This window comes from Penicillium hispanicum (assembly GCF_028827665.1).
Source record: "Penicillium hispanicum strain IBT 35686 chromosome Unknown utg000002l_segment0_segment0, whole genome shotgun sequence".
NCBI lineage: Eukaryota > Fungi > Ascomycota > Eurotiomycetes > Eurotiales > Aspergillaceae > Penicillium > Penicillium hispanicum.
This window is the reverse complement of record NW_026623194.1, coordinates 358,539-378,211: the sequence shown is the minus strand read 5'-3', so window position 1 is coordinate 378,211 and position 19,673 is coordinate 358,539. Positions and strand designations below refer to the sequence as shown.

At 44.8% G+C, this 19,673-nt stretch overlaps 4 protein-coding genes across 4 annotated transcripts; all 4 read right to left on the bottom strand.

The window, feature by feature from the left end:
• Positions 1–1,517: 1,517 nt before the first annotated feature.
• Positions 1,518–4,300, bottom strand: N7459_001925 (Chitin synthase C; the record flags this gene model as incomplete). Its single annotated transcript, XM_056941110.1, has 6 exons — positions 1,518–1,655; positions 1,714–2,347; positions 2,408–2,591; positions 2,649–3,483; positions 3,532–3,893; positions 3,955–4,300. The coding sequence occupies 6 exons, from the start codon at positions 4,298–4,300 to the stop codon at positions 1,518–1,520; spliced, it is 2,499 nt and encodes an 832-aa protein (XP_056802965.1).
• Positions 4,301–13,467: 9,167 nt separating this feature from the next.
• Positions 13,468–14,008, bottom strand: N7459_001924 (uncharacterized protein; the record flags this gene model as incomplete). Its single annotated transcript, XM_056941109.1, has 2 exons — positions 13,468–13,770; positions 13,823–14,008. Coding segments are annotated over 2 exons (489 nt in total), but the record flags the coding sequence as incomplete, so codon positions are not given.
• Positions 14,009–15,392: 1,384 nt separating this feature from the next.
• Positions 15,393–16,340, bottom strand: N7459_001923 (uncharacterized protein; the record flags this gene model as incomplete). The annotated part of the gene is made up of 1 exon (XM_056941108.1): positions 15,393–16,340. One exon carries the CDS (start codon positions 16,338–16,340, stop codon positions 15,393–15,395), a length of 948 nt encoding a protein of 315 aa, XP_056802963.1.
• Positions 16,341–18,222: 1,882 nt separating this feature from the next.
• On the bottom strand, positions 18,223–19,353 carry N7459_001922 (uncharacterized protein; the record flags this gene model as incomplete). Its single annotated transcript, XM_056941107.1, has 1 exon — positions 18,223–19,353. The coding sequence occupies one exon, from the start codon at positions 19,351–19,353 to the stop codon at positions 18,223–18,225; it is 1,131 nt and encodes a 376-aa protein (XP_056802962.1).
• Between the last annotated feature and the right edge of the window lie 320 nt (positions 19,354–19,673).

The window sequence follows — 19,673 nt, the reverse complement described above, 5'->3', positions numbered from 1 at the left end:
AGGGCGTATAGTAAGTCTCGTTATCGATAGTGTATTGTCTCGGGATTAAATCCAAGTAGAACTCCGAAGGAGATGTCTTGCGAAGCACCAGCCTCCAGCTGAGCCAAGCCTGCGAATCTCGGCTGGTTGCGATGCTTCATTCGGAGTGTTGGTGCCAGCCAACAAGGCTCCAGCGCCTCTAGGAAAATGCATCTGCCCCTTCCCACTCACCGTCGACCACCTGCTGTCATTAATCCACTTCAATGTCTATCGCGCCATCGTGGCAAACAGTGTCAGCATGTCACGCTCCCATGTCTTTTCTGCATGCCCACGCACCGAGAACTATATTTTGTCTCTGCCTCTACCTTTTCAGACCCCGAGCTCCCTCCTTCCGACACCCCTGCAACTCACCGTTCCCCATGAACCCACCATTGACTTTTTGCCTCTGGCCCGGCTACGGGACAATGTCATCAGGGCCGGGGATAGCCTCTGGACCACGGGGGAATTATGCCGCGACATGCTGGGAACTCTGTTTCAGAATCACAATATGCACAATGCGGATCGCAATGGTCTAATTGTGTGGGGCGAGCCCTGGGATATCAATTCATGGGAATGCACTATCGGGTTCGTGGGGAAATGGGGCTGGTTGCTTGATGGATGTGAGGAATTGCTCCGTTCGACCAACCAATGGAGGAAGCTTCGAGGAGAAGAGCCAATAGTTGAAATTAGATGATCACTGGACCGATCATACCTATGTATATTCTCTGGTATAAATTCACAAATAGTCATGAAAAGGGCACGTCGGCCGAGTATTCTGCTTGGTTTGACCCATTTTCTGTCGACCATCACCACCACACCTGTAAAATGGACAGAACAAAAATAAAAAACAAAACATACAACAGCGAGGATTCGCATGTGGTCACCCACCATACTACTAACTCGCCGGCGTGTGGCTTAAGTACGGCTGAGCGGACGGGAAGCCCTGTTCTCCACACCCTGTGGTCGTATGTATTAGAAAGGGCGTGGAAGGAGAATATATAGGAAAATATACACTCAAGTGTAGCTTGGAAATTGACGGGGGAAACAGTGTGCAAGATACCAGGTACCATTGTAAATACCACAGAGTGGGTATTGGCACACATACGCCTTTACAGAAACCACGAGTATGGTAACCGTGAATATAGTTTTCCTATATATTCCCCTTCAATTCCTCTTCTATCACATACGACCACAGGGTGTGGAGAACAGGGCTTCCCGTCCGCTCAGCCGTACTTAAGCCACACGCCGGCGAGTTAGTAGTATGGTGGGTGACCACATGCGAATCCTCGCTGTTGTATGTTTTTGTTTTGTTTTCCTCTCGATTTGGTTCAGCTTAAAGTAGTTCTACAGTCAATAATAATAATGAATGGCCTAGGTTGGCAAATATGAGTAGAGATCGGCATCCCCTGGTCATCTCTCTTCTCGAATCCGATAACTCCAGTGAATGGTGATGAAATAAACGCTGATCATAATCCAATACATAATCCAAGGGCATAACTCTATCGTCGTGAAACACAACAAAAAACCGCAGTCTTCGCCAAGAACCAGAGCGAACCCACAAAGCGAAACAGTGACAAACCGACCGTCGACCACATCACCGCCAGCAGATAGTTCCATATCCGGGAATTAGGACCAAGCTATTCACAACAGTTAGCTTCCCGCCCGTGGACATAACATGGCGCTTGTAAAACTTACCGCGAAGCAAAACCGATCAATGCCGGTGCTCATGATACAAAGCACCATGATGAGGTTGCTGAAGACCCACAGAAGCACCAAGTAGGTCCGGAACGCCTTATATAGGTCATCAGGATCCTTGTTCTCGGACTCGACGGGCGGTTCAAACGCTGCCAGGGCTCGCTTGACGGTGACTTCGAACAGACTGTCAATATCCACCTGCGGCCTCTCCACCTCTTCGATGAATTTCGACTTGGCGTCCTTCTTCGTCTGTGCCTCTGGTAGAGCCTCGCTTTTATCTGCCACTTTGGTGCCGATCGACACATCGTGCCAGTTACAGAAGGCGTAGACCATCAGGATATTGGACGAGCACGTTGTCCCTGAAAAGTAGGCCCATGTAGATGTTAAGAGATGCGTCGGTTCCATGTATAGAAGACTGGCGATGAAATGCGCCCCGTATGTAGCAACGAGAGTGATGAGAATCATGCTCGAGCCGAGTTTGTTCCATGGCGCTGACAGCATCGCGTCTTCGTGGAGGACGAGATTGAATGTGACTTTCGTTGTCGCCTGACTTACAAGATAGAACGCGAGGACAGCAGTGTATATTTGAATGACCGGGAAGTATAAGAATGAGAATAAATAGGCCAGGCGAGAACTTTGAATCATAGAGCGTCAGTGTAATCTGCAAATTGCAAACTGAGTTGTGGACACTTACCCTTTGGGGCGGTTGCCCAGGGAGAGAATGAACTGCAACGCTAATAAGAGCACATAGCCGTATTTTAGGAAATCGTTCACGATTGGAGAGGCTTCGTTCCCGAATGGCCAGCCCCGGTCATTATTCGCGTCGCTGGGTGTGCCCACAAGATCCATGATGACGGAGGTAATTATCCAAAACGTAGCTTCCAGGCATCAGCACGACTCGGTCAAGAGAGAGAAGCCAATATCAGGTACCGTACCAAGTGAGAACCATGACAATATAAGCTGCGCAAACTTATAGATCATTTGGAGATGGAGAGCGGCCAGATGAAGCACATTATGACCACTCTGGTACAGCCGGCCAAAGTGGATAAAGGTGTATAGGTTGGCGGCGAGAGAACCGTTCAGCCACTGCCGTTGCCGGTTGATAAATTCCGCAAAGTCTTTCGGGACTTCAATCTCGCCCTTGGATCCTTTCACAAAAGCCAAGTGCCACTTGAACCCGGCCTTGGCTACTAATTCAAACGACAAGATGCGATCGCCGGCAAAGAACATGTTCTTCTTGAAGATGTTCATTCCTTCGAACCCCTTCCGGCCAAGCTTTTTCGAGAGAGTCAAGTCGCCATTAAAATATTGGTCCAGCGGTCGGCCCATGATTGCTCGATATCGGTAGGCTGAAAACGCGCCGAGAGAGACATGTCCGAATATACTGTCCAAGGGCTTTTCCAGGATATTGGCCTTCTTCAGGTCAAAGTTCTGGGCGGCGACAAAAGGATTGAGAATGTTTCTTTTATTCTGAATAGCGTGGACTTCGCCGCAAGCTGCGCCGAGATGCCGATCGTTGAAAAATGACTGCCATAGCGCCAGGAAAGATTCCTTGCAAGGCTTTGTACCGGCGTCGAGGAGAATCACCACCTCCGGATTCAACATACGGCAGAACCCGTTGAAAATCCAGCGGTGTGAGTTGATTTTGTTGCTGCTCGTCTGCTTCAAGCAGAGGATCATCTGGACCGGTGGAAGGTTAGTAGATTCGTCCCCTTGAGGACGAATGAGATCCTGGTTCGGCGTGACGGAGAGCTGAGTGGTATACTCGAACTACTTTTTTGTCAGTTGATGCATGAGAAGACCGTCCAGGTAGCTTACGATATGCGCAATTGTTTCTCTGCCATCCACTGATCGCTTCATGACGCCGTCCTGGTAGACGCCGATCGTCGCCAACACATCGAGGGTGTTCTTATCGCAGGGATCAATACCATCAAAGACTAAGCAGACCACAATCTTCTGCCATGCCGGACCTCCCTGGTTCCAGAACTCGGACTTTTTGAGATTGGTAATGTCGCGGATGTTCTGCATCACGCCGTGGAGGGTGCGCGTCGTGAGCACCTTATTCTCACTTCGGCAAGTGACGGCGATCAGCAATTCGGTATGCCGGCTGTACATGACGGGGCGCAGGTTGTAGCCATTCCGCATGACGAATTCATCCGGGTCGCACGTCGCGGCCGTGTCTGCTGGAGTTAGTCGAGCTCGGTGATGGTGGCAATTCACGATTGCACCCGAGATACTCACAACGCAGCTGGGAGAATTCTTCGTCGTACTCGTCCGACTCGCGGTACTTCTTCTGCACGGCATTCTGGATGGCACTGGGCACTGGGTAGTCTGCGCTGAGCACGTAGCCCTGCACCAGCTTGATTTTGCGCGTGGGATGGCGACGAAGGCCTGGGACGAGCGACCGACGGGGCTGTGCGTAGATCAGTATTGATATCCACGTCTCACACGCGATTCTTGGTCTTCTGCGAGAGCGACTCACGTCAAAGGGCAGATCGGACTGAGAGCTGTTTTTCCGCGCATGCGAGGAGAAATAGTCGTCGGTGAACTGGGGGGGAGGCGTGATTCCCGGCGGGGGAGTCTCCATGGTGGCAGCGATGATCAGAGCAGAGAACCCAGGCAGGACTGCCGGGTTATAAGTTCAAGCCCAAGAATGACACTAAAACTGACGTGGAAAGATGCCGGGGATCGGGCGATCGGTATTAGAGCGAGGCTCGGGCCACTGACGTGACTCCCTCCACCAGATCCAAGACCGGCGCCGGGCAGGGCAGATATGAAAAGACACCAAAAAGGCCCTTGTCCATTCTGAGCGAACAAAGCGAAGATTTCCTTGGTAGCTTGATTGGAATACGTCGTGGGCCGTGGATGGACGAGACGAAGATGGACTCGCCCGCAGCGCTGCGCAATAGATGTACGTCAGCGGGCCTCAAGGTTCCACCGTGAAGAAGATGAATATAGAACGACGTTCTGATACGACCGACCTAGCGCATTTGCGATTCATCGGGGAGGTTGTCGTGGACTATCTATTTATGGGATTCCAGTTTGGCCAACTGTTGATCAGTGGCTTTGCGACCGCATCGACTCCGATATCTTTGGGCTTTAAATTGACTTTAAACGCCAAGGATAAGGATAGACCCGGTGGTGAGTGGCTCGCTGTCTGATTGGTGGAACGACATAGATAACCAGTGGGACCACCCAGGTTGACTATTTTCGCATACATGTAGGCATGGCTGGGTGGTTCACTCCTTTGCAAGATTCTCTGAAACCATCTTAATTCTTTTCCATCGGAGATGCCTTGACTCATGCAAAGAGCCCGAACAGGGTCTGCTGTCCTGCCTCAACGGTCTAACTAGAAGCAGTCATTCCGCCATCCATCCGACTGAAAATAACAAACAACTATGTATAGATATATTCTTCGCTGTCCCAGGATTAATACTGGAATGCCATCTTAGTCATTCCACATCATTTTGAAGTCGCTAGCTAGGAAAGTGTCTTGCTTGTGGCCAGGAAAAATAAATACGTACCTAGGATGCTGAGCCCGCTTCGCCCTACCTTGTATGTCAACCGGGGAAGTGTAAGTATGCCCGTGGATGCTTTTATTGTTCCACAGAGTGCGGCCTGGAGCAAATGGCCGAGTACTATATTCCAACCCCTGAGATGTGCGTTGATCCTGTATTCTGCGGGGACTTGCATATCATTGCCTTTCTATGTATACCAATCAAGGTCCGACCGCGGTACCTGCAGAGATCCTTTCTTTTGTTGCGGCCATATCAGCACGGTAAATATATTTTCCTGGTGAATATTTCCAGGCAAATTAAGGCATGTGTGTGGCAATATATGACACGGCTTGGGAAATAGTGTTTGCAAAAGGTGCCAACGCTTTTGCTCGATATACTGTCAAGAAAATCCCTGTGGGAAGTGTACGCGGTGACTCAGACCGACTTCCGACCGATGCATTCATTCAGAAATGGATGGACCATCCACACGATAGCAGTCCGAGGCAAAGGATAATTTATCCTCTCCTACCGAACCTATTTACGAATATTTCCTTGAGTGCTCCACTATTGCATGTCAATAGGCCGACCTCGGGAGAGCCGACGATTGTTAGTCACAGCACCTCACCATCAATCATCACAGCTCTTAGGTCTCGCATAACTGATCGTAATTTTCAAAGCCACTCGCAGATCCAACTCAATACTTCCAGACTACCAAGGCGGCCATTATCACTGTCAACAATGTCTTCGTCGGAGGAATTTACGATCACCCATCTATCGCGATGATTTTGACAAGTGGGCCGCCCTGCTCAGAGGATATATATCTTACCCGTACCATAGTAGATCACCGGACAATGTGATTCGGTATGAGTAGGCTAGGAAGGTAGCAGAGCTCTCTAGTCATTTCTTGCTATCTCGCTTCTCACGGCCCTCACTCTTATGCGTAGTCGAGACGGAACCCCCGTTGCAGTGGCGAGAATTGTCAGTATATGCGATATCCAAAGCGTATCTAAATCCCTTCAATCCTCCCTCTATCACATACGACCACAGGGTGTGGAGAACAGGGCTTCCCGTCCGCTCAGCCGTACTTAAGCCACACGCCGGCGAGTTAGTAGTATGGTGGGTGACCACATGCGAATCCTCGCTGTTGTATGTTTTGTTTTTAATTTTTAATTCGTTTTTGCTTGCTGCTTAGAATAAATAGCTCATTGGAGCTACATAGCTTGGTCCCTGATGTTGGGATAAACGCTGGAACCGGGTATTATTCAAGAGAAAACTTAGAGAACTTAGAGCTCGAGAGATTGTACGGCCAGGAAATGAAAAAAAAAGTCGTCTATGTCGAGGACGAAGCAAAGCAAAGACTGGATGCACTGGGGGGAAGAGGAAGGAAGAAAAAGAGAGACAAGGTGGACGCAGCTATCTACACTTACAGTTTATAGACCGATTCTAGTTCTCATCTTCCGCAATATTCCCCTTACCACCGATAAGTTAGGATAGAGCTGGTTAAACATAATCCCATACAGCTCGGACTAGCTTTACATCACTATATTGAAACAAACTCCTCCATAGTCTAACCATACCAATAATCACTCAACATCTGGTATGACGGAGTTGCTAAAATTGCCGTCTTTCATACAGCAGCCAGGGTCAATTTCCCCTACTAGAGTAGTTTGCGATTTTTTTTTTATTCAAATAGTTCTACTAGCATATTCTATAGTCCCCAGCCTCGAAGGGACTGTATATATGGTCTATAAGGTTCGATGTACCGCGTAGGGATTTACACCCGCAGTGTATACAGAGACCTCAGCAATTAGTTTACCCATACAATCAAGCCATTAGTTTCCTTCACTCTAATCCTTATTCAAAACGCCTCAGACCTACTATACAGCATAGGTCCTGATACACTTTTTCTTCTTCCTTCCTCTTTCCCTAGTGTATCCAGTCTTGGCTTTTGCTTCGTCGTCACCTCGACGTAGACTTTCTTTTCTGTTTTCTTGGTGTACAATCTCATCTAGGACTCAATCGAGATCTGACTTACTTCTCTAGATTTTCTCTTAAATAATGCTGGTTTCCAGCTTATCTGTTTCCCGACCTCATAGGTTACCTAGTCAACGGATCTAAGCAGCAAGCAAAAACAGTATAAAAAGTGAAGACTAAAAACATACAACAGCAGGGATTCGCATGTGGTCACCCACCATACTACTAACCTGCCGGCGTGTGGCTTAAGTACGGCTGAGCGGACGGGAAGCCCTGTTCTCCACACCCTGTGGTCGTATGTACTAGAAAGGGCGTGAAGCCGGGTGAGAATCACACTCTGTCGCGCGACACCCGCACTGGCCCTTTTAGCTGAATGGGAGTGCATCATCGTTGGCCCATATGTTCTCCTCTGAAACAACTGGTCTCTTGGAATCTGCACATCGCCATAGTCGAGCTGCCAATGGCTCTAAGCAGGAGAGACACGTCGGACTGCCTATGAAATGCTCAATTTGATGCTATCTGGAAGAACCGAATCGAGCTAGGAGGAGGGGGAGAGCTATCTATCTATCAAATCGGTTGGTCATGTGTCACGCTGCAGCGTTTGGCATCATTGGAAGGGGTGTTCATTTTGCTCCGAGCGCGCCCTAAATCTGGAAGAATATAATTGACTGCTGATAGTTGGCAGATCAATGGACCCTTTACTGACACAGCTTAAATTTCAGATGCCAAAGGATATAAGGCTTCAAGTGTTATGATGAATTATTCCTTATTGAGAGAGTGAGGTTGTACGATGGAAGGATGACCATGCATATGAATGATGATGATGGAGGATCTATCTACATGAGAGGAAGTTTAAGTGTGTGGGTCATGTGACACCCACATACGAACACCCCCCTAGCTACCGAGCTGTAGATACAGATGATATCGACGTCCATCGAGTATGCAATTTGATCTGGCCAATCAGAGGCCAGGAATCAACGCAGGAAAGCGCAGTTTAGGTCGTGAGACCCAGTAAGCTGATAAAACGGTTATGTTTAGTCCGTTTAAGCGGTTTGGTTAAACTATCGGCGACCTGTTTAACCGAGGAGACCTGTTGGAACGTGCAGATAAGCTTGCGCACCTCGTCGCGCATATAATGCTATTTAATAGTGATGTGATGTGTACGCTGATAGAATTTAGGATTCCTGGTTAAATCAAGATATCCCTTATTATCTCTATAGATAGGCGTAGGTTGTGGTGTTAGTTTAGAGAGTCCTATCTTATTAAGGAACTGTTGAATCTATATCACTTCCTGATAAGAAAGTGATACTACGACGTATTTAGCTTTTGTGCTGCTTAGTGCAACTACAGTCTATTTCTTCGATGCCTAAGTAATAGGGCTATTAGCGAGCTTAAAGATATAGCTGGAGGTTGATATATAGTCCTTAGAGTGTTATCCTATCTAGTTAGCGTTATAGTAGCTAAATAAGCTATTAATTAATATAGGATAGTAAGTGATCTCTAGGGTCTTAGTGCTGGAAAGATATTAAAAGATATAGTGAAGAGCAGTTAGATAGTCCTAAGAGGGATTGTATGTATACTGTGCGAGTTTAGTGATAGTATAGGCAATATCTGGTTTTATTGAGACTATCAGCTATATAAATAATCTAACTATCTTTTTATATAGGTTAATATCGTTACTGGAAGCTGTTGATTGAGAAGGTTATAGGATATTTTTATTGATAAAGGGAGTTAGCACTAGTTTATAGGTCGTTATACTAAAATATACTAGAATCTTATCTGTATAGGATGCTTAATAGAGATAAATTGATCTGTTAGCTCTGAAATTGATATTAATACTGGTAAACTGTTTAATACGTTTATTATTAGTTAAGTTAAAGTGATAAGTAAGACTAATTTTTACCTAGTTAATATCTAAATCAGTTAGTAATAGAATTAGTATATCGTCTATAAAGATAAGTATATAGATATAATAATTAGTTGTGTGAAGACTGAAGACTAAGTTATCAGATTAGAAGTGTGTAAAACTAAGTGTGATTAAGATACTAGAAATTAGATTATACTATTTTTAAGGAGATTATTTTAATCTATAAAGGGTCTTGATTAGCTGTCCTATTTTGCTAGAATGGTCTTCCTACTTTAGTTTAGGTAGATTAATGTAAATCTCTTCTTTTAGTTTAGCGTTGAGAAATACAGTGATATAGTCTATATGATAAATCTTTTAGTTTAATACTATAGCGATAGCTATAAAGATTTTTATTAAAGTAGGTTTAGTAGTGACTAAATAGATCTTGTTATAGTCTAGTGGTATCTGTTTGAAGCTATATATTACTAAGTATGCTTTATAGGTACTGTTAGTTTTAATCTTAAATATCTATTAAAGAGAAAAAGTCTTCTTTCTATAGACTTAGTTAATAACTTACTAGGTTCTATTTAGGTGTTAATATTGTAGTTCTTTTCTAGCTATAGCTAGCTATTTCGCTTTCTTATGTAAGTATATAGCTTTATACTATAAATTTAGAACTTTAATTAAGTCTTAGTTAGTTAATTTAGCAGATTATAAGATTAAGTAAGCTTTATTAATAATATCTTTAATATATATAGATACAGTTTATTGATAGAGTATTTATTCCTAAATATATATAGAACGTTAAGGGCCTTCTTTAGGTGATTTAAAAAGGATTACTGGGACTAGTTTATTACCCCTCTCTATCTTAGTGTTATAGAGTTCTATCTCTTTAGTAGTAATCTTTATTGGCTGGATTTTATCTAAAACTTCTTTCTATAGTATCACTTCCTCCTCTAAGGTGGTATTTAGTGTGTAAGTATATTTAGATAGTAGTGTGTAGGTGATAGGAATATAAGGGTTAGGGATAATAGGTAAATGATATATAGGTCCTAGAGGTATAAGTGTTTAATTAACTAGAACTGGTGTTTATAGTGTAGGTTATATAGCTATTAAAGTAGATAGTTCCTATATATAATAAATTGCTAGTTTAGGGGACTCTTAGTTAATAAAGTTGGTAGGTATATAGTGGTGAGCTACTAATCAGTTATAATCTAGTGGGGTTTCTATCTTTTTTAGATAGAGATTAGTATATCTAGATAGAGTATCTAGATTATAGTTAGGGTATAAAAGCTCTTATAGGGTTAGCTCCTAAAAGATGATATAACGGGAGACTACTATCTTCTTTAAATATATATTATAAATACAATATGAACTATTGTGGTTATAATCTAGTAGGCGACCTTTAGCTATATAAGGAGATAGTTTAGTTATATACTTTTCCTTTAGGATAAAATACTATACTTAGCACCCTAGTGTGTGTAGATTAGATAGGTTTAGTTGTTTACTATAGAAGGCTTTATATAGTGTTATATCTACCTTTGAGTGCTATAACCTATTTATAGTGTAGTTTATACTAAGTAGTAGCTCTCTTTAGAGATATTTTAGAATTTAATATTTAGATATTACTGTAATAAGTGGCTTAATAAGCTAGCGATTTTTCACTTCTATAACGCTATTTAGCTATAGTATATAGGGTAGTATAGGGTCCTATTTAATTCTATATATTTAGCAGTAGTTGGTGAGTAAATTATACTTATAGATATTATTACTCTGTATATACTTGATTTGATAGCTAAACTAAGTTTTAAAGTAGGTGTTAAGGTTATAGAAGTACTGTGTAATCTTATCTTTTGTGTGGAGAAGATAGACCTAGTAGAAGTGAGAGGTATTGTTAGTAAAGGATATATAGAAGTGATAGCCTCTATAGGCAGTAATACTGATAGGTCCCTATATATCGATATAAACTATATCACCTAGGTAGGTATGAATAGGCTTAGATTGACTAAATAGGAGTGAGTGACCCTTTCTAAGTAGGTATAGTGGATAAGGATAAGTAAAGGCCGAGTCCTTTTTAATAATGATTCTGTTTATATATTCTAGTATATAATAGACTTTATACTTACTAATATAGTATATATGGTGATATATAAGGTCTATTAAGATAGGTTTGGGACTTTTAGTACCTAATATAGATGCTGAATAAATGAGTAGGTTAGCTCTTATAAGATGGGTTAATTATATATTAGGACTAGTTATGATCTAGTACTAAGAATTCTCTTTATAGCTAGTGGCTATAACCTTATTAGATGTTTTATTAATTAATAAGGTATATAAACCAAGGATAGAAAGGATATAATCGTTGTTGTAAAGCTTATAGTAAGAGATTAGGTTAGATACTATCACTAGCACTAATTAGTAGTTCTTTAGGATGATTGACGAGAGTTTATCTTAGTAATTAGAGCGCTAGTCTTAAACAGAGATAGCAATGTTGCTATACCTTTTAGTGTATTAAACAGTGTTATTAGCTATAAAAACTAGGATATAATGTTTATTGAAATTGATGAAATTTAAACAATACAGCGTTATATAATTAGATACACTAGAATCTAGTATCTATTAGTTAACTTCTAGATCACTATTACTAGTAGATAGAATAGGTATATAAATATAGGCGATTTATATATAGGTAGTGTTTAGGAATTGTTAAAATGGCTATAGTAAGTTATTGTTATTAATCTTTTAAATGTGGTCCTATATTGATATAATAGTAGTATAATAATCACCTTAATAAGATCTATAATCAGTATATCCTTTATACTTAGACTGATTCTATTGTGAAGAGGTTGTAGATTAATCTTTTTTAGTGTTTTTAGGATTAAGAGAGTATTTAGCCTTAGTATAACTAACTTTCTGAGTATAATATATATATTAGTAGAACTTCTTTTCTTTATTATCTTTGTCCTTTAAATCCTTCTTTTTAGACTTCTGTTGCTAAGTGGTAGCTAATATAGTGGTTAGGCGCTTCCTATATATCTTATAGTTAAGAAAGTCAGTATATATACGCTCTATAAAACTAGGTTTTGTTAGATTAGGTTTAAAGGTTTAGAACTATAGTTCTATCTCTAGTACTGTATATATAGCAGTTATAAACTAGCTAAACTGCTAATATTTTAAGGGATACTAAGTAGGTCTAAGGGTCTTAACTAGTTTATTTAAGAGATAATGCTATTTAGTGATAAATTAAGTAGGGTTACCACTGTTTCTATAATAATAGTATAAGACCTATTTATTATAGTGGGTTAGAAAGGTGTCAGATATAGTAGTGCTAAAGTTAACGACTAGCAATTAGTATATTTTAGTAGTAAGGTTATACTTAGTGATAAATAATTATAAGTTATCGTCTAGGGTGGTATTGAGTAGATAAAGAGCTTGGTTCTAGAGAGGTCGCTAGATCTAATACTCTTTATTAGGAGTAGTTATATGCTTCTGTACTTAGTTAGACTAATTGTTGATAGTGACTTAGTTCTTAGGTTTATTAAGTTAAAGAGCTATACAATAAGTTATCTCTGCCTAAGATGATATAGCAACTAGGTCCTAGTAAACTGGCTGATTTTAGCTAGTAATAATACACTAGAGTTCTTTGTCTTAGGCATTAAGTATAATATATAGGGTGTGTATCTATAGATACCAGTTCGTAGCTCTTTAGAGCTTTAGCACAGTATCAGTGATCTTCTCCTTACCTATAATGACGAAGAAGCAGCGTAGAAGCTGATTGGTTGAGTAAGGAAGGTTATATCTTCTTAAATCCCTAATTGGATAGAAATCTGGTGTGGATTGGTGCGGGCCAATAGATTTATAGGGAATCGCGATAGCGAGGTGATTTATTGATAAATCGAGCTGAAACTTGGTGCTCTGGTGGAACTGACTGTATAGAGTTCGAATCTGGCGTCGAAAAGACGATAGGATAGATGGTTAATATAGAATCAACCGAGGTGAGTGTGTGTGTGTGTGTTTTGGTGGAGTTGCCAACTGGACCGTAAACCTTGCAGGGACTCCGCTGACGCGTATCAGCAGTGAGTGAGTGTACTGGAGACGGTAGGGGGTAGGCAGGACGAAAGACTGCCCAGAAAAGTGCTGCTGCCGAGCGACAGCGAGGTTGAGATAAAACCAGCGACGGCGAGGTCACCGGCGCGCGCGTAAGCGAGGGGCACAGTAGAGGTGTGAGACTCTACTGAAGACGAGCAGGAGGGCTCATAACCTGAGAGAGTGAGGTTGTACGATGGAAGGATGACCATGCATATGAATGATGATGATGGAGGATCTATCTACATGAGAGGAAGCTTAAGTGTGTGGGTCATGTGACACCCACATACGAACACTTATGGTATCTACTTAGTCCAAGTTCTTTTCATGGTGGGATTTCACTGGATCAACCATCGTTCGCCTCCTTTTGTATGTCTTGGTGCTTTCATCCTCAAGTCGTTGCTTTGTCATGTTGTCCGATACAGTTGAGCGCTTGTGTAAAGACGAGGCCGGAGCAACTAATTCAACCATGAGCCGGTCAGCGAAAGTATTGTAGGGCTTATAAAAAATCTTCTTTCGCCTGATCGTGGGCCACGGTCGATATGTTGTGGCTGTGCTGGGGCTGCTGAGCACCTCCAGAAGCTCAGCAGTGATTTCGGCCTCATAGAAAAGCATCCGTTCTTCGTCCAAGGCATGGGTTACCATAAGACGGGACTGAAAGACAATTTAGCGCGGGGAATGAAGTTGGAGAATTGGGAAGACCGACAATATAAGATGCCGGCTTTGGCCCCTTCAGCTTATGTTCTTGAACCTGGGCAAGGGCCAGCAAAATACACACAAAATATTGATCTTCGATCCAGTCCTTTGGCGTGATTTTGGCTAGTTTCTTTTCGAGAATACGTGCGCCAATCCAGTTGAGACTACCTCGGGGGCCTGGGCATGGTTCAAACATCCTTCGACGATCTCCATTCACAAGATTGTAGTGGAAGTAGCCCACCAGGGGTGGTAAACCTCGATCAAGATACTCTTGTGGGTTTCCATGGCGATGGAAGACAGTGTACCGCGGTCTATGGACAGATCGGCCTGCAAAGTAAAACGAGGATCCTCTCCTGCTCGATAAGCTCGTCAGTCCCTTAGATATGTACTTGGACCAGCTTGTACCCCTTACCGTGTTCTGGCAAAGGGATGCTCTTCTCCTACTAGTATGTTGACAAGAGAGCGATGTTTGTTGATATAAAAGAGATTCGTTGCAATTTCCTCGGCATCATTTGGTGGTGTGCCTCTTTGATCCTCGTCAGCGTTGCAGTCGCGTTCCTCACTGGCCGCGTTGTCTTGAAAGTGACACCCTACAAAGTCGAGATGGCGTGGGGTCCATAGGAGTGGGTTGACAAAAAGACTGCTATTGTACCGCATCAGATCACGGAGCGGCTGTGGGCTAGTATTAGTCGCCATCATGAAGAGTAGAGATGAGAAGCAAGACTAACCTTGAAGCAGGGATAAATAAGATCATGCCGACAGAATGTTCACCGCCTATACCAGATGACTCTTGCTAAACAGCTCATGAAAGTATTATCGTTATCAACACCACACAGCATTATATCAGCAAAGAGTACATTCGGAATTTTGAAAGTCCAGAATCTACCAACTTGGTTTGACCTTAGCCAGAAAAGTGGCAGGGAGCATGTGGTAGTCAACATATGCAGCCTAATACGTTGGGCAAAGTCTAATCATGCTCAGAGAGAGTGGCGGGGTGTCACCTCTTTTATGGAACTGCTTCTGTTGTTTTTCTATTTTCTTGTTTAGTTTTAGTCTTTGCGATACGAAAATACTAAGAGTTATCAATCATATAATCTTATTTTACTTATGAGGGAACGTGAGGCATCTGGAATACTATTATGTCTTTAACTAGGAATGAATGTCTTGAACACAAAGGTCTAACATCGAAACGAACAAATATCCATAGGAATAGAAACAGAACTATGAAGCAATAATCCCCCGAACATATAAAACATCTTAGCCTGCCTCGAAGGGGTTTCTATCGTTCTAGATCTCCCTATCATTCCTAGGCACAGACACAGGTTGACGTGGATGACATAGTGACCAAAGCAGAGTCTGACACTATAGCCGAAGACCCTAGTATAGGTGACAAATTCACTGGAAGTCTTAGAGACGAGAATGCACATGTAGTAGTCAAACGTCATACATCCGAGTCACCCAGTGGCAATGAAAATAGGAAGCAACAATATTTCATCCGTACCAACGTCACGAGTGTTAATCTACACCTAGCGATTATGACGGTAGTTGTTACAAGTGGCTATATATGCAGATGCTCGTCCCTACTGTCCCTCCTCGCATAAAAGATCAATGGCCTGCCCCAACTCGATATCTCCCACAGCAAACTCCGGTGCTACAACCGCAAAGGCATCGACCGCGGCCTCCAGCAATGCACACTCGAAATCGCCCCCACCGTCTTTCTCAAATGAGAAATGGACATCCATGAAGTCGGTAGATCCGGGCTTATCCTGCAACCTCCACCACGGATTGTAGTAGTTGACGCCGGCAAAGCCAACCGTGTTGCAGAATGGAACACCACTATGTTCCGTGGGAGGCATAATATCCCCACGTTTGACCCAGGACGGCAGCCATCTCGTCCAGAGAGATTCATCGTCTCGTTTTCTGTATACCGGGGTAAGGTATGTCTCGTCGTGGCAGTTACTTCCTGTCGCCCCATGCATCGCCGTCAGGGCCGCGCTTTTGATCATGGCGTCCCGCAAGGAAGTGACGTTGTACTGGCTAGTTTCGACGCTGACGTCCAATGAGCCTTCAGACAGGTAATCGGCGTAAATATATGGGACGTCGTGCACTTTTGCGGGCCCCGTTTCACACGCGGTCCAGCTCTCGGTCTGCGTGACGGTGGGACACAAGGCTTCCAGCGCCTTCGAGACGCCGGTGTAGAGCGCCGAGCCGGTCATGGTGCCTACATTGACTGAAGAGCTGCCGACCTGGACGGTCACTGCTCCGGTCTGCACAACACAGTCTTTGATGGAGGTGCACGAGTCCTCGTTGACGACCACCGGCGTGCATACCTGGCACATCTTCGTGTTGGTTGTGGCAGGGCCAAGGTGTGGCTTTGTCGTGATATGCCCACTTGTCGGAATGGTGGTATAGTCACAGCTCTGGGTTTCAGCTGTGATGGACGTCATTGTCAAGAGGGGCAGCGTAATATCATGCTCGCAGACGCATTGAGCATAGTTCAGACCCTCATCGGGAATGGGGTCCTGCATTGTGCAGACCGGCTTGGGTGTGGTATGAGTGCTTGATGTGGTTCTGGTCTTTGCTTTGCAAGATTTGGCCTCTTTTCTGGCAAGCCCCGTGTCGGATGGACCATCTACTTTTATAGCTGTCCTCGTAGGGGTTCGTGCTGCAAGGCGATGCCGAGACGATAGGTCTGCAGGTATCGCAGAGGCCGTCAGGAGAATTGGAAAAATGGCCCAAAGGAAACGCATGACGGGCAACTTGTTCGCGCGGTAAATGGATAGGAGCAATTGGTGTGAAGGGCGACACGAAGATGAATTCGAGTGACAACAAGATCTATTTATCTACTTACTCTACCGACTACAGCGGAAACCCATCGCTTCGCCAAGCATCGCCAAGTCTGCTTTTGGGGCGAATTGCTGATGCTGGCAGGAACCTTCAGGAGTTTGATTCAGTGAATACTGAAAGCGAGTTTGAGCTGAAAAGGTACCGCAGCTATAGGGGCTAAAATCAGGAACATCTCGTGTTGATGGGGGCTGGAGAAGAGATCTAGATACAAGGTTGCAGAGTCAAAGTGCCTGGAGCGGTGCATGTTGCCATTTTAAGTATGGATCACCGGATTGGAAATGATGAATGAGTGAACGAAGTGATTAATTCATCCATTCATCAATGATAATACCGATAAAAGACCCCACCAGAAACAACTACCTAGCTAAACACACCTGTAGTATTGCGAGTCTTGCCATGGATGGTCCCTGCTCTGTGGTACCTGCGTTGCAATCCCCCTGTGCTCTTGTACCCCCACTTCTAGGGCTTATGCTGATCACATATACTGGGGTGGCCTCACGGCTGAGGGGACTAGAATAGTATCCGTGGATTTGTGTTAATATCTCGCCGAGGTGACTAGCAGACAAGCTGAACTAAGCCAACTCGCCTAGCATTCTGCTCGTATTGCTATCCACTTCTGAACATGCTTGCGTCTGATGTATGGCGATGTTTCAGGGGAATCGGACGGAGGGAAAGGACCTATCAAAACCCCCGTGTAGCATTGCGGCCAGCTAATTTCACTGGAAGAGTGATGCGATATTCGACTCTCAAGTTACTACGTCTCGGAGACAATGTGAATGGTAAATCATCTACGCAAGATAGAAGAAATGGTTATACATACACCTATGTGCAGAGAACAGGAGGCCGCCCGATTTTGGTATTTAACTATTGACCCTCATTCCTCTTCCGCTCTGCATGGACATCACTCATATGTTATAGGAAGACCAGTAATCCATCGAAAAGTGCTTGCGGTGATGACCACGATTGACTAGGGAGTGCCCGAGAAATGCGTCACTGACTGACCAAGTTAGACAAGCAGAGTATCGGAGGTGATGCCTTTGCTGGAACTCTTTTGGCTCCCGTGAGAAGGCTGTGCTTTAGTGGCAGCTCTTCACTACCACTCGGACGTTGACGGCCTTATCGCTCATTCTCGTCCATCATGATAGAGGTAGGCTCTCGTCTGGAGAGCCACCGCTCGCGAAGACGACCGGTTACAGGATGGAGTGGAAGAATTGGATTGTATCCCTCAAAGCACAGCCTAATGACCGACCTTTGCCTTAACGCTCGGGTTCTTGGACGCTACGGTGGCAGGGAACCTGCACCTTCTTGCTTTCAATGCAGTTTTGCGAGGAATATACTGGAGAAAGAAGAAGCGCAGATCTTGGGTCCTCTGTTCCTCTTTAATGGTGCCCTAAAAAGAACTATTACCCCTGCTCATTGACTCGAGCGTCCGTCCAAGAGACTTTCAGTTGACCTTCGTTCTTGGACCCATCAAAGATGCCTGAATTATCGCTCGAGGAACTTGCAGGAGAATTACGGAGATGACAGAGCTGTCAAGGCTCGCGCTCGAGGGGTGTACGAACCCTATTCTTCGGCTAGCTGTTTTCTCCACGTCAGGAAGACAACATAAAACTCTTCGTCCGTCTTCGGATCAAATGTAGGATCACTGCCAAGGAGAGTGCCGCCATTTAAAGAGGATTGAGGGTCGAACGGCTTCAAAGTCGGAACCGCAGGAGCTAACTCTTGCTTCTGCACAGGCTGGGACGCCAACCCAGTCTCAGCACGGGCCAGCCGACGAGCAAAATGGGCCTGTCTGCTCAACTCGACTTCCTTGGCCCCGATCCAAGTATATGCGCGTTTTGAACTGGGCTCGGCGACCAGATACAAGGACTTGTCCGCCTGCAGAGGGAACTTCCAGTGCCGAGCTTGTTGTATAATCGCATCCAGCTGGTCCCTCTTCCGCATGATGGTCTCGAACTCGATCACCAGTTCCTCCAGGGTGGGAATGTGGCTGAATTGATTCCCCCATGCCCTCTGTGCGGCGTGAGGACCGACTGCCTCGCCCATTAGAGCCGCGCACGTTCGGTTCGGTCGGAAGGGATCGATTCCTAATGGATCGTTGTTCTCCCATAACCACCAGTCCGTGTGGCGGAGGGTGATGGTCATCTTCTTCGGCGCGATCCTGCACTCCCCACGCATACTGCGCCCCCCGTCGTCCATCTGCAGTCCCTCCCACACCCAAGACCAAGGACGGTCATCCAGGAAGAACTGCTGGGTGAAGAAGTGGAGATGGTGTACTTGGGCCCGCTGCTTCGGAGTCATCTTGCGAAAATATTCGAGCGGCGACGAGGCATTCTTGACATGTGGCGGAGGCCGGTAGAACCAGAACGTGTGCTCATTGACAGCCGGTGGAAGCAGTGACGCCTCATTGTAGATCTGCTGGCATGTCTGGAGTAGGGCCGTGTGGATGCGCTTGGGCTGCTTGTACCCGGGCCGGTAGTAGAATTCGTGTCGTCGGTACAGCGAACGAGGACTGTCCTCGTTCGATACATCCTCCGACTCTAGAGAGAAGGCATAGATGCGATTGCGGATCTCGGCGGGGATGACTGTGAACAGAGGACAGGATGTCTGCGAGGCTGCGGGGCGCGATGGAACGAGGTCTGGAATGGTCTTTGACCCCACGCGGCGCCTCTTTGAGGATTGACGCGAATACATTTGCAATGATAACGAGTGGGAAGTGTTTGAACGGACCTGACGGCCTTATATATTCACTCGGCACAGTTGAAGGAGCCTCGTCGATGCCTGGAATCAAGCGCCATTTCCCCATCGGGAATCCGACGTGCGCCGAGCTTGTCCAGATCGGGCAATGTTGCCCGTGGATGCCTGGAGGGTTTACTCGAGTTGCCTCGTCGCGAGCAGTGAAATCCAAATCCCCCGTCAAAGAACTCAGGCTGTTGATCGATCTCGACGAAAGCTTGGAAGGAGACAAGAATAATTAAACAACGGGAGATCCATGGACGGCACGGCCACGTGGC